Here is a 20,075-nt window from a genome sequence, read left to right as displayed (position 1 = left end):
GCAGCTCCGACTTTCCCTGCAGACGCTATGATGCAGTCCCGGCTTTGCCGCCAGACGCTATGATGCAGTCCCGGCTTTGCCGCCAGACGCTATGATGCAGTCCCGGCTTTGCCGCCAGACGCTATGATGCAGTCCCGGCTATTTTTTTCTGAAAGTGTTCCAAGTATTTGCGTATTAAAAGCTGCACTCTCACAGATTGAACGTTTTGACAACATTTTTACTTTTTTTGTCTTGAAACGAGCCAATTTTTGCGAATATCCATGGAAACCAGTTAAAAAAGACTGCTTACAAAAAATTAGATCGCAGATTTTAATATTTAAATACAAAAATCGGTGTTTTATGGATTTTTCTTACACCGTTAGTAACGTTTTAAGCCATAAAACATTATTTTTCGAACGGAAATATGAAAATCTGCGATCTGATTTTTTGTCAGCAATCTTATATCACTGGTTGGCAGATATTTACGCAAAAAATTGCTTTTTCTAAGACAAAAGACAAAAAATAAACAAGTTGTAGAAATGGTATATCTGTGAGAGTGAAGCTTTAAAGAATAACTGTTCATGTGAATTTTGTGATGACAGGTTCCCAATTCAGATTGTTCATCGAAAATGGTTCCCGATAAAGACAGACATTGACGGATCTGGTATAATAAGGGCCGGAAACAGCCTGCAACATTTCAAAATATTTTGTTATTGGATACCAAGACTTTTGATAGCTTAAAGAATTATTTCGAATTTCACTTTTTATAATTTCCTGACAAGTATGCACTACTACATTGTTAGCAGAAATTAATATATTTTTTATCCAATAATAAGGCCTGAACTTTAATGTTACTTTGAGGGGTTGTTCTTATTACGGAAGATATTATAAAATAATTATAATACGATCAACACGTGAGTCTCACTGAATATTTAGGGAGATAGTGGTTTAATGTAATAGGTGTCCGCTTCTCACCCAAGAGGTCGTGGGTTCGATCTCCACCAGGATGAGAGTGGTCTTGTGGTATAGGTGTCCGCCTCTCATCCAAAAGGTCGTCGGTTCAGTCCCCACAAGGGTGAGAGTGGTCTAGTGGTATGGGTGTCCACCTCGCATCCAAAAATTCGTGGGTTCGTTCCCCACCAGGATGAGAGTGGTCTAGTGGTATAGGTATCCGCCTCCCACCCAAGAGTTTGTGGGTTCGATTCCCACCAGGGTGAGAGTGGTCTAGTGGTATAGGTACCGCCTCTCACCCAAGAGGTTGTGGGTTCGATCCCCACCAGGATGAGAGTGGTCTAGTGGTATAGGTACCGCCTCTCACCCAAGAGGTTGTGGGTTCGATTCCCACCAGGGTGAGAGTGGTCTAGTGGTATAGGTGTCTGCCTCTCATCCAAGAGGTTGTGGGTTCGGTCCCCACCAGGGTGAGAGTGGTCTAGTGGTATAGGTGTCTGCCTCTCATCCAAGAGGTGGGTTTGGTCCCCACCAGGGTGAGAGTGGTCTAGTGGTATAGGTGTCTGCCTCTCATCCAAGAGGTTGTGGGTTTGTTCCCCACTTTCTTTAAGCCTCTTAAAATGGACACCGGTACTGGTTTACAACCCCAGGAAACGGAAGCGAGAGTGAAATTCTACAACTATCAGCTTTGGTCACAACCGAGCTAAAGAAGTGAGTATAAACTATAAACTAATGGCAAAAAGGAATAGAATCTCTACAGGGATGCAAGCTTTTGTTGTAAATGGTAAACAATGGTGAAATAAACTTATATTATATAAGTCATTTCAAATACTTTGACGAACCAAACGTATTGACCCCCACCCCTCCGCGACAAGATATATTGATGGCCGTTGAAGCCAATCGTAATGTTCAAGTGTACCGCTAAACCGTAAACAGTACAGAAAATAGTTTTAAATTTATACCCCCCTCCCCAACTGGAAAAGCATTGTCCGTCAAACCGTTAAACAGACAATTTGCTTTATGGCGCGAACGATTTACCAATGGCAGGGTTTTCTACTGTTCAAATATCCCCATAAACATATTGTACCATATACTGTGTGACAGTCCGCAAATAATCGCTCATACCTGAAACTTGCTTACATGTGGCTAGACAAGCCATCTTTATTGCACAGGTATTTTCGCTTGTCCGTACACAGCTGCAGTACATGAAAGTTATATTTTTATTTAGTATCTCTCATCTTGAGGACGACAAACCGATGTATAGTTTATATTGATCTTTATTGTTATAAAAAAGAAGCATGGTTAAAAATCAGTTTAATATTCATCGACTTATATTTAGCGAATCAACCAGGCAGTGTTTACACTGTGATCGGCGTTTTAAACTGCAAAGTGTGTCAAGGAGTTGTATACTCACCTGTACACGCCTGCTTCACGCACATGTCCAGAACAGCAGGTGTTATCGTAAAATATAGTTGTGCATCTTCGTCGAAGGACATGCGCGTCAATTTTTTCGTCGAGAAATAGTAGGTGTTGACAGTTTTTGGTCATATATATTATACCTTATGTTGCCGAACTTTCGGGCGAATTATTACACCTTAAATGGGTCAAAGATTCGTTTTACAATGCAGAAAACCCTGCATATAGCACACTGAACACGTGGCTTGACAACTATGACTAGTCAGATAACTATAGAATAAAGCATATAATAAATGGTTCCAGTGTTATGTTATTCATTTATGGATACATCGACAGGTCCCATTCGTCAAAGATAAATGAACTTACTCTCTTAAAACTTTCTAGTAAAAAATGTCCTGGACGGTGTGCGACCAAAGCTGGTGGTAAGCGTCTAGCAAGTATGCTGTATAAAATGAAGTTTTGCTTGAGTGATTAAGCGCTGATAACAGTTGACGTATTATACAGTTTGCTAACGGGCTATTCATATAATGTAGCTTGTTAATAGTATAGTTTATAATACAGTGGAAGACAGCGGAAACTAAAATGGTTATATTGTACAGAACAATGTTTAATACAGGAAGTAAACGAAAACTTGTACTGTGTATTATATTAACTGTAACAGTTGTTTGTGCATTGGCATATACATATAATGGAAACGCTGCTTTCATTACAGACTACGAGGAAGTGGAAATGGATTACATTGCCACATACATGCAAGTTAAAGTGCGAGTTGAGGACTACTCGATTCTAGTTGTTAACCTGACTAACTCAGGTAGCAAAGAAATACTTTTCGGAAACTGGAGAATTTACTTCTATATGCTTCGGCAGGGACTAGAGGTTAATCGAGATTCTGGTTTCCGGCTCGAGCACGAAAATGGGGGACTTCACTATTTGGAGCCCGTCCAGGACATCTTTGTTGGTATACAATCAGGCAAGTACCTGCAAGTTACAGTTCAATACGCACACGTCTCATCGACATCGGACGTGTTTCCAAACTGGTACGTCGCATCTTCAACTAACACAAGTCCTCCGAAAACCATCAAAAGTACTAAAGGAGACGATGTGAGATTTATGGAGCCCTTTAATCGCCCCGACCAATGGAAAAGGGGTCCGGGCGATACGTACAACCCGTATTCAGCAGCAGATCGATACCATTATTACGATTATTTACACAGTGACTTATCGGACCGTTATGAAGACAGTGTTTTCCCCACACCGATGTTGATGCACGTAAGATCTGATAATACAATTCAGATAGACAATACATGGTCTGTCATGGCCCACAACGAGGATTTGAATATCGCTAAACACTTGTCAAGCAAATTAAACATTAATCACAAAAGTGTCGCAAGTCATACACCGTGCAAATATTGCATTAATTTACAGCGTAATAATTCGTATATGCCTGAGGAATACAGTATTGATAGCCAGACAAGAGCGAACACAATTAACATTTTATATAAAAACTCGACTGGAGCTTTTTACGCAGTTCAGACATTTCTGCAGCTTCTTTCTGACGCACATTCTGTGAAGGATGTATTTGTAAGAGATAAACCGCGTTTTCCCTATCGCGGTTTTATGGTTGACGTCGCTAGAAATTTTATCTCGAAAAGAACGATATTGAAACTACTTGACGCGATGGCTCGGTACAAACTGAACACGTTGCACATGCATTTATCAGACGACGAAGGTTGGCGACTCGAAATACCTTCATTACCTGAACTAACCAAGTTCACAGCTCGGAGATGCCATTATTTGGAAAACACATACTGTCTCAATTCAAGTCTTGGATCCGGTCCCTATTCTTCCAACAGCGGTTCTGGGTTTTACACAGTAAAAGAGTTTCGCGAGATACTGCAATACGCACAGGAAAGGTTTATCACAGTTATCCCAGAGATAGACATGCCCGGTCATTCTCTTGCGGCCGTTACTGCCATGAAGTACAGGGAAGGTAATAAGGACGAAGAAGGCTCCTCGCAGCCTTCATACATGCTGGTAGATCCCGGGTATTCGTTTGTTGGGATGAATGGCTGGAAAGGCGCAAACATAAACCCTTGTTTAAATGCTTCGTATCGTTTTGTAGACACTTTATTTGAACAACTATCTAAGATTTACGAAGGCGTTCAGCCGCTTGATACTATACACATCGGTGCTGACGAAGTGCCGAACATGTCTTGGGATAAGTCTGCAGCATGCATGAACATGTTTGGAGAAAAGGAGTACACTTACGATCAACTTAAAGACATGTTTACACGAGCGCTTTCGGATATTGCATTGCGCCATGGCGTGCGTATTGCTGCATGGGAAGACGGTCTGTATAAGTTGGGCGTTGGACCTTATAAGCGATCTGGTTTTAAACAAAAAGAAATGTATGTGAATGCCTGGAATACCATATGGGAACAGGGCAAAGGGAAACGCGCGATTGAGTTTGCTAATGCCGGGTATCATACTATCCTCTCTATGGCCACCCATCTGTACTTTGACCATCCTTATGAACCAGACCCACTTGAACGGGGCTTATACTGGGCGACTAGGTTTATTGACACTTTTAAAGTTTTCAAATTTATGCCTGATGATATTTTCGCCAACGCCGACGTGAACAGTATGGGAAATATCATAGACAGAGACACCTTGTGTTCAGTTCCTGGAAATTGTCCTGAGTTAATCCACCCAGAAAATATCATTGGGATGGAAGCATGTGTATGGGGAGAAACAATTCGGACAGAGGAGGATTTCTTTTTTATGGTGTTTCCCAGGCTTCTGGCATACGCCGAGCGCTCATGGCACAAAGCGGAATGGGAATCTATCAAAAACACTGAGCTACGGGTTGTTGAGAGAGCCAAAGATTGGGATAAGTTTCTAAGCACCATCAGCCAGAACGAGTTACCATGGCTCGAAACGAACGGCCTATCTTACAGACTCCCGCCACCAGGGGCACTTGTCTCCGAGCAGAAGAAATTATTGAAAGTTAACACGCTTTACAAAAACCTTCAAGTAGAAGTAAGCATGGATGCTGGGAAAAATTGGAAACATGTTCCCGAATATGTTAAACTTGGAAAATCTAAAAGCATATTGCTAAGAACTAAATCAAACGTTTCTAAACGCGTAAGTAGAGAAATCAGCTACATAGTTACATCGAGTAGATCAAGCGCATCTTTCGATGTTAATCATGTATTTAATATGTTGTTGTTGATTGCTGTTATAAGGTTATTTAAAATGTAAACATATTTTTCATTATTTTGCACTCGCCTAAATTTTACTTGAGCTGCAGTGCTCCGACTTTATTACAAATCAAAGCACTGGCAGTACTGCAAGGGATGGTTGGCGGGATGGCACTGTAAGAATTGTCAAAATAGATGGTTTTATCTAACCATGTCCCTCTCAGTTTGGCCTTCAAAAGAATGACAGTTGTAGTATGACTTCATGACGGGAATGTAATAATTACGCTTTAAAATAACTCGAAACTATATTCATTTTTTTCTCGATGCCAAACTCTCGTTTGACAATTCTTATTTTTTCGTTCCTTCTAAAGATGTACAAAGCTTGTGTTGATATTTTACCGTTTAAGATATTTGAGTATTACATGTACTTTGAAAGTAGATATAGCTCAAACCCATGTTTGGATATGAACCCGGCCAATGCCACAGTTCTATATCCTCTATGTACATGTATAACTGCACATGGTTAATGCTTGTAGTAGCAGTTTTAGGAGACATAATATTGTGTGCGCATGTCCTACTCCAGCCAACGACATGATAATTATCTTAAATGTCAAAAAAGGACCTTGACGAATATTTATATGTCTGTTTTAATCACGCTGTAATAGAAAATATTTTTTTTAAAACTCAGCAAAGTGTCAGGTTCTAGTTCTGAAAGACAATAATAATATGATATGACATTGGAAACACACAATCAGTAGAACAGACGCATATACTGACATGGGGAGTGTTTTGTTATAAACTTATGGATCTCAATGAAAACATTACTGGGAGCTGCCAAAAGCTTATGAAATCCTAATGTTACAAAAGTGTTACGGCAACTTTTTACGGGAACGAACGTTTGGCTTGTATATTACTTCAAACCAGTTTCTTCTCCTGGGACGACCCCATCGGAAATGCATCAAGTGGATCCAAGGGGTGCCGAATAAAACACGCACGGACGTTGCACGTGTTCTCGGAATTTACAAAATAATAAAGGATGAGAAGATAAAATTAACATTTCCGGGCCAATTATGATGTCATGCTGACCCAAACATGAAATTAAGACAAGTCTTAGTCAATAGGCTAATGCCATGCCTACCTTGACTTGCAAAACTTACTAGTCTGATTTGTTTCTGATATTTTAGCTTTCATAATATATGGCAAATATGGCATAACAACAATTTGCAAGTAAGCATGAATGGGAAAGAAAGTGTAAGTCAGCCATTCATGAACATGTTACAGGATTATGGAACACACAAGTGACAAGTGATGACAGTGTTTGACTAATTCCCGTTTGAAATTGCGCGATGTTCACTAGTCCAAACCTATAACGCCAAGAACAGTTTAAAAAGTTTGTTTCCTTAAATTCGAACTTTCAACTTATCTTGGTATTACTAATGACTCTTGAATTAGGTATTAAACATGAGGCACAATGGAAAATTGTGCAACACTTCAAGTTTATATTAACAAAATAATTTGGTAAATAAGTTCAACATATATCATAGCTGACTTGTATCGCTAACATATTGTTGATTGTTATCCAAATAACGTTAATTTTCAAGTGTTATGGTTCTATTAATAATATATTTCGTACAAATGCCATTGAATCATCTTTATCTTGTTATAGATATTGAGTTGTATATTTATTTGTTCCACACTGGAATACAATATAACGGCTAAGAAACCCAGAAATATTGTGTTATTGTTGTTGTAGTTCAGCAATGAACAGTTGTTAGTGAACATCTCCTCGGTACACTTACACACAATACAAAGTCATTGTTTTTGAGCTAGTCTATAGCCCCACACGTCACTTAAATGTATCATGCATCACTACGCTCTGCATTTTAATTGGGTAAAAAAGATAAAAGTAGTTCTCCTAGCTAGGCATTCTAAAACTGAAACTGACAGCAGCCGTGTTTTTGTTGGATTAAACGAAAAGAACAACATAAAATTGACAAGAAGCCAAGCAGAATGCATGACATATGCAAGTAATATTTATAAAATAAGCGTTGCGTTATCGATTAGATGATATATCACCGGTCAATCAAGTCTGCACAAAATGACAATGCCACTATCTTCCGGTTTAAGCTAAAACGGGAAGTTATTTAGCTGAAAGGCTGCCCACTACATCGATAAATCGATTCATTTATCACTACCGTGAGTAACATTGAAAATAAGACTCGGAAGATAACATGCAATACAAATTCATAAACGGGGTCAGTTCAAATCAAAAATATTAAATTGCAGATTGAATGTGATAGAGTTTTAAAATAAATTTAAGATATACATTTACACACAATTATTCATAAGGTTTCTTTTTCAATGAAGACAAGTGTATGCATATGTGCATAGCACCTAGATCATGAAAATGATGAGGCAGTGTACTGGCACATTGATAAAAGTATTCCAAGACATTTTTACGGTATGCACAAAAGAGTTCAATGATGTGGTGAAAAAAGGCATGTTCATGCTCAACCCTAGGTCCAAGTGGTATCCCATACAAGGTTTACAAGAAATGCCCAAAGCTTCTACGGACACTGTGGTCTCTCTTGCGTGTAGTATGGAGGAAAGGAACAATTCCAGAGTGCTGGCAACTGGCCGCGGGCTGCATGATCCCAAAGGAGAAGAACTCCAAAACTGTCCAGCAATTCCGAACCATCTCATTGCTGAGTGTTGATGGGAAGATATTTTTCTCTATACTTGCCAAGCGAATGACAACCTACATGATATGGATATGTAGATACCTATGTCCAAAAGGGAGGAATTCCAGGATTTTCTGGCTGCGTAGAACACACCAGCGCACTCACACAACTGCTACATGAGGCAAGGATGAACCAGAAGCATCTCACAGTAGAATGGCTCGACCTAGCAAACGCCTACGGCTCTATACCCCACCAGCTAATCAAGGTCGCACTACATCATTACCATATACCAGACAAAGCTAGCAACTTGATCATGAGCTACTTCAGTAACGTCAACCTGAGGTTCTCATGTGGCAACTTTACAACAAACTGGTTACCACTCGAGAAAGGAACTGTAACAGGATGCACCATCTCTGTCATTTTAATTTGTCATGGGCATGGACATGATTATCAATGCAGCAGAGAGGGAATCAAGAGGCCCACTTAAAAAACACTGGGATCCGGCTCCCATCAAACAGGGGATTCATGGATGACATGACAGTCGCCACAGAAACCCATATCCAGGCGAGATGGATCCTCAAAGCACTTGAAACTGTGTCTTGGGCACGAATGCTATTCAAACCAGTCAAGTCAAGGTGTCTGGTAGTAAGGAAAGGCAAGGTGACTGACAAGTTCGAGCTGCACATACAAGATGAGGAAATCCCTTCACTTGTCAACTACCCGATCAAGTGTTTAGGGAAGTGGTTTGATTCCACAATAAAGGACTCTCGCAGCCAAGACAGGCTAATACAGCAGATTGAAGAGGGGCTGAGGAGGATTGACAAGTACGAACTCCCGGGAAAGATCAAGGCATGGATATTCTAGCATTGTCTCTTGCCTAGACTCATCTGGCCATAAATGGTCAACGAAATCCCCATCAGCGCAGTTGAAAAATTGGAGCAGGCAATTAGCAAGCACCTGAGAAGGTGGCTTGGACTTCCACCTTCCTTTACCAATATCGGACTCTACGGCAAGTCAACAAAGCTGCAGATGCCCATTAGCTCCCTCGTCGAGGAGTACAAGATCGCTAAAACACGCCTGCTACTAACACTCAGAGACTCAAGTGATGGTAAGATTAGTGGAGCAGGAATAGAAGTTAGAACGGGAAGGAAATGGTCAGTGAGCCTGACTGTAGAACAGGCTAAAAGCAGTCTCAAACACCAGGATATTGTAGGCACTACAAACAAGGGTAGAGAAGGTTTGGGAATCAGTAAGAGCAGCGGTGAGAGAACTCTGATAACGTAGAGAAGAGAACCATGGTTCAGGGAGAAATTCGGAGAGCAGAAGAGGAGGCACGGTCGGCAAAGGCGGTACAACTTGGACCCTAGGGTAATTGGACAAAGTGGAACTTACCTGGGAGGAAAATCACATGGCAGGAGCTATGGAGGTATGAGCCACTTCAACTGAGTTTCCTTCTCCGATCGGTGTATGACATGTTACCAACTCCAACCAATTTGAAGCAGTGGAAGTTATTAAAAGACCCTTCCTGCTTTCTGTGGGAGAATTCCGGATCGCTGCGGCATATTCTATCTTTTTGCCCAACAGCTTTGGCGCAAGGGCGGTATACCTGGCGGCATGACCAGGTTCTAAGAGAGATGTCAAATATCTTAGAAAAATGAGATAAGGAAAGAGAGACCCTTGAAACAGACAGCCCCCAGTTAATCAGCTTTGTAAGACAAGGGGAGAAGAAGCCGACAAAAACAATGTGTATCGGCATCCTACAAGAATCGGAAAACTGGGATATGTTGGTAGATCTGGGGGAAAAGTTGAAGTTTCCAGAGGAAGTGGCCCATACCACCCTTTGGCCAAACATAGTACTTTGGTCCAGGTCTCCAAAGCTGGTTGTACTGGTGGAGCTAACAGAACCCTGGGAAGAGAGATGCGAGGAGGCATACGAACTGAAGAAGGGAAAATACCAAGACTTGGTGGACACATGTAAAGAGAGGGGTTGGAAGACGTGGCTCTAACCAGTGGAAGTTGGAGGCAGAGGCTTTCTATCACAGTCAGTGTGGAAAATGCTGGGAGCTGTGGGCATCAAGGGACGAGTCAGAAAGACCGCCGTCCACGCTCTTGGGGGAGCTACAGAGAGGGCGTCCAGTTGGCTCTGGCTACGACGCAGTGAACCGACTTGGAAGCCAACATAGACGAGGTAGTGACTGATCACCACTACCTGCCCCGCCATCAAGAGGGTGTACCGAGATAAGGGGCGAAACACCCAGTGACAGATGGGCACTCGGCTGAAGACGTCTATGTTAAGCAGTACAGCTGTATCTTCACAACTTATTCACTACATACATTGTACACAGCCATTTGGGTAAACCGTCCAACGGTCTTGACTGTTAAATTTGGATTCAATCTTATTATAAGTGTCTTACTGACAGTGTCTATGATCACATGTAATAAAAAAATGAAGATTTGAAGTCACATATAGTGTATGTTTCACCTTATTTTGAGCTCGTAGACGGTATTTTTCATAATAATACTTGATTTCATCACTAATTACGGGTTGCTTGTAGTTCTATTGCATTCGAGTGTGTGTTTTTCAACAAACCCAACATATTATATTTTTTGTTTAGGTAGCCTAATGGAAAAAGATAAATCGAGTTTACGTATAAAGCCGAAGAAGACCGTCGGAGATTTCCGCCAGTCACGTGTAATGCATAAATGAAATATTAACCTTGAATGCGGCATATGGTCTTAAATAACAAAACTCAGCTTACAGACGACATTTCCTTTCAGCGTATGTCTCCGGTATTCAAATGCTGTTTTTTCGCTTCATTCACTTCCGTGTACGAAAACTAGGCTTACCAATATTCGGGATCGTTCGGTCATTTCCGAAAGTGTATGCTGGAATTATCAAATGATGAACGTCATGAAATTGAAAGTGAAAAGGGTTAAAAAAAATTGGTCATGAATCGTCTGTGCGAAGCTTTATTTGTAACATACATGACGGGGATCTATTTTATGTAATTGTGTATTCTACTGGTTTTCTACCAATAACGCCTATGTTCCATGGGCCTTTTATGTTTGTCAATTATTATTGTTTTCTCAATAATATTGCCAAATAACTGTTTGTTATCTACCCCGATGTCATTTTCAGTAGAGTGTAGATGTCGGAATGCGCACCACACTACATCACGCATTTACAACAAAATATCACGCAATCATATTGAAATTTCCATTTGCAGATTTTTAATGACATTTCCAAATGTTCCAAACTGCAATTTTATATTTAGGAACTTGCTTTGCGATTTTAAAGAAGCGGTTACCAGACGGTCCAAAGAAATACACATTGCACGAAATCATCAAATCACAAAATTTAAAACAAGCCAAATCTTTCGATGTTAAACCGGAAAACCTTTTGGCTTGTTAATTCAGATTGAGAGTGTTTGGCGCGCACTCGACAAACTGATTTCACATCGATAGCGATAAAGCTACGCAAACTTCTGTGACGTGGGCCCTTAGTAAGGGACATCTGACAAGTACGCAGAAACAGATAAGAATATACAGAAGTCGTTATTGGCAATCGCAAAAAAAATAGAATAGAAAGTGGTAACTGGTAACAATAAAAGCAAGTATACGTTTAATTAGTTAATTATTACCAATTTAATGCCACATTCGATTCAGGTTGGCATACTTTGATGGGTAAACGTTAAAATGATTTATTACTTAATAACATCGAACCTTTGTTACAAAAAATAGAAATTAATTTAAAACTCAAAGTTAGCTGGGAGTAGGATTAAATTTGTCCCTCTCCCAGATGTTAGGTAAACAAAACTGTGCATTAAATTTTCATTTAATTTAAAACTAAAGTAACAAACAACCCTTGTTTGGAAAACATGTATAAACTCATGGATTTCACTGTTTTTTTTTATTTTTGCTCCGCGATAAAGAACGTGTTTTATACAGTTTAAAAATATAAGAACCGCCTGTTTTTCTTTTGCAATGTATTGACATCGAAATTAAATGAAATACAAAACTGTTATGACAAGCAACATGCAGGTTACAAATGATCATTGTCATAACCAATACACGTTTTATAATTTAAACTTCACCATTTACATAGTGACTTTTTTATTATAAGAAATTATATCATAATCCTAAATGTCAAACATTTATGATTCAATTAAATGTAAACTGAGTTGACATTTCCCCTAAAAGTATGTCAACAAAAGTAAAAGAAAATGTTAATGCTTCAGATATACATTTTACTCGCAAAAGGGACACACATTTAGAAATGTAAATGTATTACTGTAACATATTGTCATCAATATTAAACACTCAAATGCTCAAATGCTCAAATGCACTATTAATTACTAGTTTTAGTGTATTGGACATTATACATATAATAGTGTACGCTTACATTAAACATTTTATACGTTTGGAAGTCTTACCAATCTACTTAAGAAAGATTTTGTATAAAGAAAACACACTTAAATGCATAAATAGAACAACGTACAATGTAATTAAACTTATGGTATGCATGATGAGCATGTTTATTTTTTCACTTCAGCTGTCATTGTGTTAATGTTCACGAAGTTATTGTACAATGAAATAAAACAACTCCATCAATAATACGAATGCTACTTTTACATAGAATGCCCAGGGGTGTCTAACTTTATATATATTATATTATTAAATTATCTTTAAAATCTTCTTCTCTGAAAACGCAAATATCAGACCTTTGCTGTTTGGTGTTTAATCTCATTTTTACGAGGCTTTACCATTGTTCATGCACCTCGCACGTATTTTCGGCGCTTCTGCCATTTACGGTCCTCCTGTTCACACAAGCCCATTCTACAATGCTCCCCTTTGGTGTAAGCTATTTGTGTGTTTTCAATGCTTATCACGCAGTTGTCATCTTGCCCCTATGTAGCCCTAATACAGCAGTGCTTTCAGCACTTTAAATGATATCAGTTACTGTTTTAGAAGTGAGGTACTCAGTATTGATCGAAGAGAAGTAACTACAATTGAAAACATAAAAGTAGTTATGAGAGTTGATAGTTTCCCTTCTTAGTTCAGTAATGGATAGAAACTTCAATAAAAACAGCCGTTAAATCTTTAACGCCATCGATTGTCCAGAAGTTGCTATGTGTCGTTTATTGATAGGCTTGTAATGATAAGTGTCGTAGCTAATCGGACCGTAGAGAAAATGTTTAACATCTTACTGAACAGCGTCCAGTGAGAAGCAAAATGTATATATAGAATACATTTTGGAAATATCTACATCGCATTTGATATCCGAATATGAAATCAAATTATCATTTAGAAGACTTAAGGCAGTTCGTATATCATTGAAAACACGCACATATATAAATAAACGAACGTACATAGTGACGCAATATTGAACCACAGTTTTTTTCACAATTCGTTTCCTACTAAATTACAATTCATGAGCACCACAACCTATTCATTGGCACCACAACGTTCAGAAAATCGAGCATAATGCACCAAGTATAACAATAAAGTTCTAAAATTGATAACGAGGCAACCTTTTGTCAATTAAAAAGCCACACACATGTAAAGAAATTGCTAAAACCTAAGGTACGATAACAATTCTCGCGAAAATCCAGATTTTCACGTTGTCAACACTAACCTCTAGCAAGTTATGCAAGTTCTAGACGATTAGATTAAAATTAAATTTTAAATTATTCAGAACTTTTACATTTAGAACAACTCATTGCCAATCCTACGAGGAACTACATTATCCATGTTTTTAATTTACCCGTATAAGCCTCTAAAAATAAATAAATAAGAACTCATTGTTTACATCCATATTCCACTCATTGGCACTTTAACGGAAGGCGCGTTGGAGCATTTTCAACACATAATAAACTCGATCGGACCGTATATTGTTTATTCGTAACAAAGTCAATATAACAATACTATTTTTTCCCTGGCAAACCACCCATGCAAACTTATTCATCATTTGATAATTTAACTTTGTGTGTTCAATGTGTCAAGTCAAATCAAGTCAACACGGGGGGGGGGGGGGGGGGGGGGGAGGGAGGGGGGAATGTGAAAATGTTCTAAATGACATTAAATAAAGAAAAAGATAGAACCTTTTTCGTTTTCACCCCTCGACTGGACAACATGGAAATAAGGAGGTTAATGAACAAATAAATGCAATGTGAGGACTCAAATAAATGATAGTTTTATGATGTTAACGTAGCACGGTATATAGAATTAACATAAGATATATAATCTGTAACATAGATATCAAGCAGTTTTACATCATCGTTAAATGAATTTTTTTTTGATAGACACTCAATTTTAGTAGTGGTTATTCCGAACAACCTGTGACCCTGGATTTATAATCAAGTGTGTTACCACTAGACCACTGATCCGCCACACTTTAGGCTATATGTTCGCCTCTACTATTATAGCCTTGGATCTGGCTTGTACTCAATTTTGGTATTTTTGGATCTAAGATCGGTGTAGCGTATCGGATTGTGAAATATATATAACCAACCAATACGGTAGATGAAGTAAATGATGTATGACCAAGATATTGTAGTCAAACCAGTTGTTAAGCAGCCAAATGTACAAAGATCAATTGGACTTATTGTTTTGTTTGTGGTTTACAAATTTGATTGGTTGGAAAATTGTGATATTTATCCATAATCTTGTTATTGATTTTATAATAAAAAAAGATAAATCACACTGCGTTTATACTTAATTAATTAATTAATTCCTTCTTTTTAACTTTAAGCTTACCTGTTTGGTTAATGTGTGTGTCTATGAAAATTATTTAGTAGAGCGGCAACCACGGGGACAAGCCTGTTCATTCGTAACATTTAAATTGATAAAGAGTATATACCTTAGTACATATTAGAGTTTTGGTTTCTAGAGTGAGAATAAATTTCACAACATATTATAATGAAGTTGCAGCCCCCGTTTTCTTTGAAGTTCACATTTACCAAACAAATGGATATTCATAGACTTGTATACTTCATACATTTAAAGGAGTTGAAGATTGATAACAATAACGTGTTTTCATTCCTTATACAAGGTTTCAAACATATTCTTCCGTCGTATATTTTTAATAAGTAACTTAAAGCATGCTCGTAACACACAGTTTTCTTGTCTGTTATAATTGTTATTATGACATTTTTTGCCATACATACCACACACAAATCAAAGGCTTGTGAATCGTCTTAAATGCTTAAGCCAGCCTGTATATGTTGCCCTCATGTACCACCCCCTTTCTTTGTAAACAATGAACAATAACACGAAGACAATGCTCGTTGAAGTTCAAAGTATGTGCAATCCTATTCTTGCCCATGATAGATTTGAAAGAAATGAAAACCATAAGACTTGAACGACGATTAGCAAAACGCTTATATAGCTTCTAAAGAGCTTTTAGTAGCCTAGTTACATTGCTTTTGTCCTATGATTGAGAATATACGAGTAATTCTGGCAAGGTCTAGTTTGGCGACAAATCGAACACTAGGCCTAAATCTTTAACAACCATGGACACTAGAGGCGTTGTTTTGCATTCGTATTCACATTCTTGTTTGTCTCCTTTACTCACACAACCCTTCCTCATGCTGCCATCCAACATCAGACAATTGTAATTAACACGCCTCTATGAAACGTTAGAAAAGAAGAAAAGACTTCATGCTCCAGGTATGCAGCGTACTCCATGCTCCAGGTATGCAGCGTACTCCATGCTCCAGGTATGCAGCGTACTCCATGCTCCAGGTATGCAGCGTTCTCCATGCTCCAGGTATGCAGCGTACTCCATGCTCCAGGTATGCAGCGTACTCCATGCTCCAGGTATGCAGCGTTCTCCATGCTCCAGGTATGCAGCGTACTCCATGCTCCAGGTATGCAGCGTTTTCTATGCTCCAGGTATGCAGCGTACTCCATGCTCCAGGTATGCAGCGTACTCCATGCTCCAGGTATGCAGCGTTCTCCATGCTCCATGTATGCAGCGTTCTCCATGCTCCAGATATGCAGCGTTCTCCATGCTCCAGGTATGCAGCGTACTCCATGCTCCAGGTATGCAGCGTACTCCATGCTCCAGGTATGCAGCGTTCTCCATGCTCCAGGTATGCAGCGTACTCCATGCTCCAGGTATGCAGCGTACTCCATGCTCCAGGTATGCAGCGTACTCCATGCTCCAGGTATGCAGCGTTTTCTATGCTCCAGGTATGCAGCGTACTCCATGCTCCAGGTATGCAGCGTACTCCATGCTCCAGGTATGCAGCGTTCTCCATGCTCCAGGTATGCAGCGTTCTCCATGCTCCAGGTATGCAGCGTTCTCCATGCTCCAGGTATGCAGCGTTCTCCATGCTCCAGGTATGCAGCATACTCCATGCTCCAGGTATGCAGCGTTTTCTATGCTCCATGTATGCAGCGTACTCCATACTCCAGGTATGCAGCGTACTCCATGCTCCAGGTATGCAGCGTTCTCCATGCTCCAGGTATGCAGCGTTCTCCATGCTCCAGGTATGCAGCGTTCTCAATGCTCCAGGTATGCAGCGTTCTCCATGCTCATGGCATGCAACGTACTTCACTGAAATGACGCGCTAGTCGGGCGACAGTGATCACTAGTTGGCAGGAATTCAGTTGAACTTCTGGAATTTCAAGTCACATTCCTTCCATAGAGTGGAATGTACTCCTAAGAGACATTCACGCTTTCGTAAGAATCTTCGTGCGTCTCGTCTTCAGGTCAGGACTAACCTCCCCAGGAAAGGACACTGTTGATGCGTCTAAAGGGATACATGTGTTCAATTACCAATGGACAAGGGTCTATGGATATTTTGAGGGTTGAACGAAAACCGAAGACGTAACAATAACCCGTGTTTTCATCTTTCCTTAAGCCATGTTGTAAAAGAACTGTTTTGATGTCCGTAAATAGTTTAAACGCTGATAAAGAAAATATAGTATTATCAAGAAATGTTAGCCAAACAGGCATAGCGTAAAACAAGAACAAAAAAACTTATTCGCTCTTTTGTTTTGTTTAGACTGTTCGATGGTCAGACGCAGTGGCTATTGTTTTTTTAAGCACTGTTACATATTCACGCGCATACCTGTCGTAAGATTTAACGATTAAGAAACACCAGGTACAAGTCTCGAGCTTACCGCAATGATCAAATTACTGATATAAGCGGACAATTATAAACTCAAAGAAGACGATTACGCACTTAGATATCGACCCGACGTGTATGTAATGAGAAGTAGGGTTTTTACTTAAAGAAGGTTATAAGTATTTTTGAACCTGTAATATTTAATCATCAAGACATGTTTAAATAAAAGTAGATCCAATAATTTAACCATGCTAGAAATTCTTGTCTTGCCCACGGACGAAGATAAGATGCCCGTATGGAACTCCTTTTGAATGGTCGCCACATTGTAATTACCTCCCTTGTTGAAGACTGTCGTCTGTAGCATCATGGAAACCTTATCTTGTGGCAATATTTAGAACGCTAATTAATTATTTCTCGCTTCAAATGTCACCATAAAACAGTTTTCACGCACCTTTCAAGAAATACTGCTTCACTCTCCTTAGAACTATTTAAACACCGATTTCACTATTAACATATTCTGAATCACTGCGCGCATATCCATGACAACAACGAATTATCGTATATCTATACGCAATTATTTTCACTAAGCACAAAAGAGTTCCATCAAAAAATACATTTTTACTTAATTTTGTTAAACTGAGGTGGGAGAAAAAACATCTACCATAGCCGCTCGTGTAAGATAGGTTTATCCCGACCCTCGCGAAGGGTGTTTTCCGGAAACTCGGTAAACCTCGTTTCCGCAAAACACTCTACGGTCGGAATGAACCTATCTTACACTCTCAGCCATGGAAGATACTTATAATCTTCTATGCAGTCATTATATTATGTAGCACTAGCAATGGCCCGGTGGTGTCAGTTCGATGTGGCTGGGTTGCCGACCTTTCCACCATGAACCATGTAACGGGCCAATAACTGTACGATCATATGCCATTACGGGGCAATTAACTGTATGACCATATAACAAGTACAGTGCCATTAAACCTTACGACCATATATCAGTACCGGGCCATTGACCTTACGACCATACACCATGTACCGGGCCATTATCCATACGACCATATACCATGTACCGGGCCATTAACCGTACGACCATACACCATGTACCGGGCCATTAACCGTACGACCATATACCATGTACCGGGCCATTAACCGTACGACCATATACCATGTACCGGGCCATTAACCGTACGACCATATACCATGTACCGGGCAATTAACCGTACGACCATTTACCATGTACCGGGCCATTATCCATACGACCATATACCATGTACCGGGCCATTAACCATACGACCATATACCATGTACCGAGTCATTAACCGTACGACCATGTACCATGTACCGGGCCATTAACCTTACGACCATATACCATGTACCGGGCCATTAACCGTAAGACCATATACCTCGAACCGGTTCATTAACCGTGCGATCATATACCAAGTACCGGACCATTAACCTTACGACCATATACCCCTACTCGGTTCATTAACCGTGCGACCATATACCTGACCATTTACCCTTCGACTTTAAACCAAGTATCGAGCCATTAACTGAGGACTATATGCCATGTACCGGGTCATTAACCGAACGACCATATACCAAATACCGTGTCATTAACCGTACAACCAAATGCCATATACCATGTACCGGTTATTAACCGTACGATCATAAAAACACCATGTACCGGGTTATTTACCATACGACCATATACCATGTACCGGGTTATAAACCGAACAACCATATACCATGTATCGGGGCATTAAGCATACGGCCACATACCTTATACCGGTTCTTTTTATTGTTTCATATGGCAACTTAAGAAAGGCAAACATAACTGAAAATATTGAGTGTTTTATTACTGGAATAGTTAGATATGTCTTTATATCCTGGTGTCGCTTAGTGAATCGCTCATGGTTTGTAAAATTCACTTTTTTTATTACGAAATAAATTGTGGCAAATTATAAGGAGTGTTAATACAAAAATACCAAAAGCTGGAACCCTTCAGCAAATATTGATATTTTCTCAAATATCGTCTTTGAAGACCACAATTTTCATAAGCGTTTTTAACGCGATTACGGCTGTGATGTTGCGTGATTAGCTGATTAACATTACCACGTGATGCTATCAATGGATGGTTAACAGGTCATCATTTCCACCAATTTGTTGAAGTCCCGGTGCCCGTGTGGACTAGCCGACGGTTTTATATTGGCTGTACCTGCATGGGTTCGAGCCCCACTAACACCAAAATACCTTTTTATGCTATGACTGTATTTTTTTTCTGCAATTTCGATATCATAGAGTAAAATAATGATAAAATTAGTGTTTTCAGATGCATTACCGGAAAAACATATTTTGGTTCAAAAACATGAGCGAGTCATTTTAAACAAGAATAATCGAGTTTGCATATGGCCCATCAACTACCAATAGTGGATAAGGTCGGATGTTGACCCTGTAATATGTTCCTTTCAAGTACCATTACGTTACGGCAGATGTGTATTTATTACAATTTATACAATTTTAGCACACTAATGTTTTATTAAAACGCATTACACAACACACGCAAAATTAAGGCCATGCTGTTTTTCTATGTGTTATCTGTCCAATACATGCAATTACCTTCACATACATGTTTTTTTTCTTTGTGTTAAAAATGTTTCCAAATTACGTGTTTTAGGCCTGATGAACACTCACCTCCGGTCGTTTCTTTTTGGGGTTAAGTTTTTCATAAACATATAAACCATGGAAGAGTAGCTTTCCTAAGTTTACCTATAGATAAC

General features: G+C 39.5%; 2 protein-coding genes across 2 annotated transcripts; both read left to right on the top strand.

Annotated features, from left to right (window-relative positions):
• Positions 1–2,846: 2,846 nt before the first annotated feature.
• Positions 2,847–7,304, top strand: LOC128240897 (beta-hexosaminidase-like). The gene has a single exon (XM_052957886.1). The coding sequence runs from the start codon at positions 2,926–2,928 to the stop codon at positions 5,602–5,604; it is 2,679 nt and encodes an 892-aa protein (XP_052813846.1). The 5' UTR covers positions 2,847–2,925; the 3' UTR covers positions 5,605–7,304.
• A 1,817-nt stretch (positions 7,305–9,121) lies between these two features.
• Positions 9,122–10,230, top strand: LOC128228426 (uncharacterized). Its single transcript, XM_052939735.1, has 2 exons — positions 9,122–9,461; positions 9,911–10,230. The coding sequence occupies exons 1-2, from the start codon at positions 9,122–9,124 to the stop codon at positions 10,228–10,230; spliced, it is 660 nt and encodes a 219-aa protein (XP_052795695.1).
• The last annotated feature ends 9,845 nt before the right edge of the window (positions 10,231–20,075 follow it).

This window comes from Mya arenaria, chromosome 1 (genome assembly GCF_026914265.1).
Source record: "Mya arenaria isolate MELC-2E11 chromosome 1, ASM2691426v1".
NCBI classification, from domain to species: Eukaryota; Metazoa; Mollusca; class Bivalvia; order Myida; family Myidae; genus Mya; species Mya arenaria.
The sequence above is the reverse complement of the archived record's forward strand: the minus strand, read 5'-3'. Positions and strand labels throughout refer to the sequence as shown.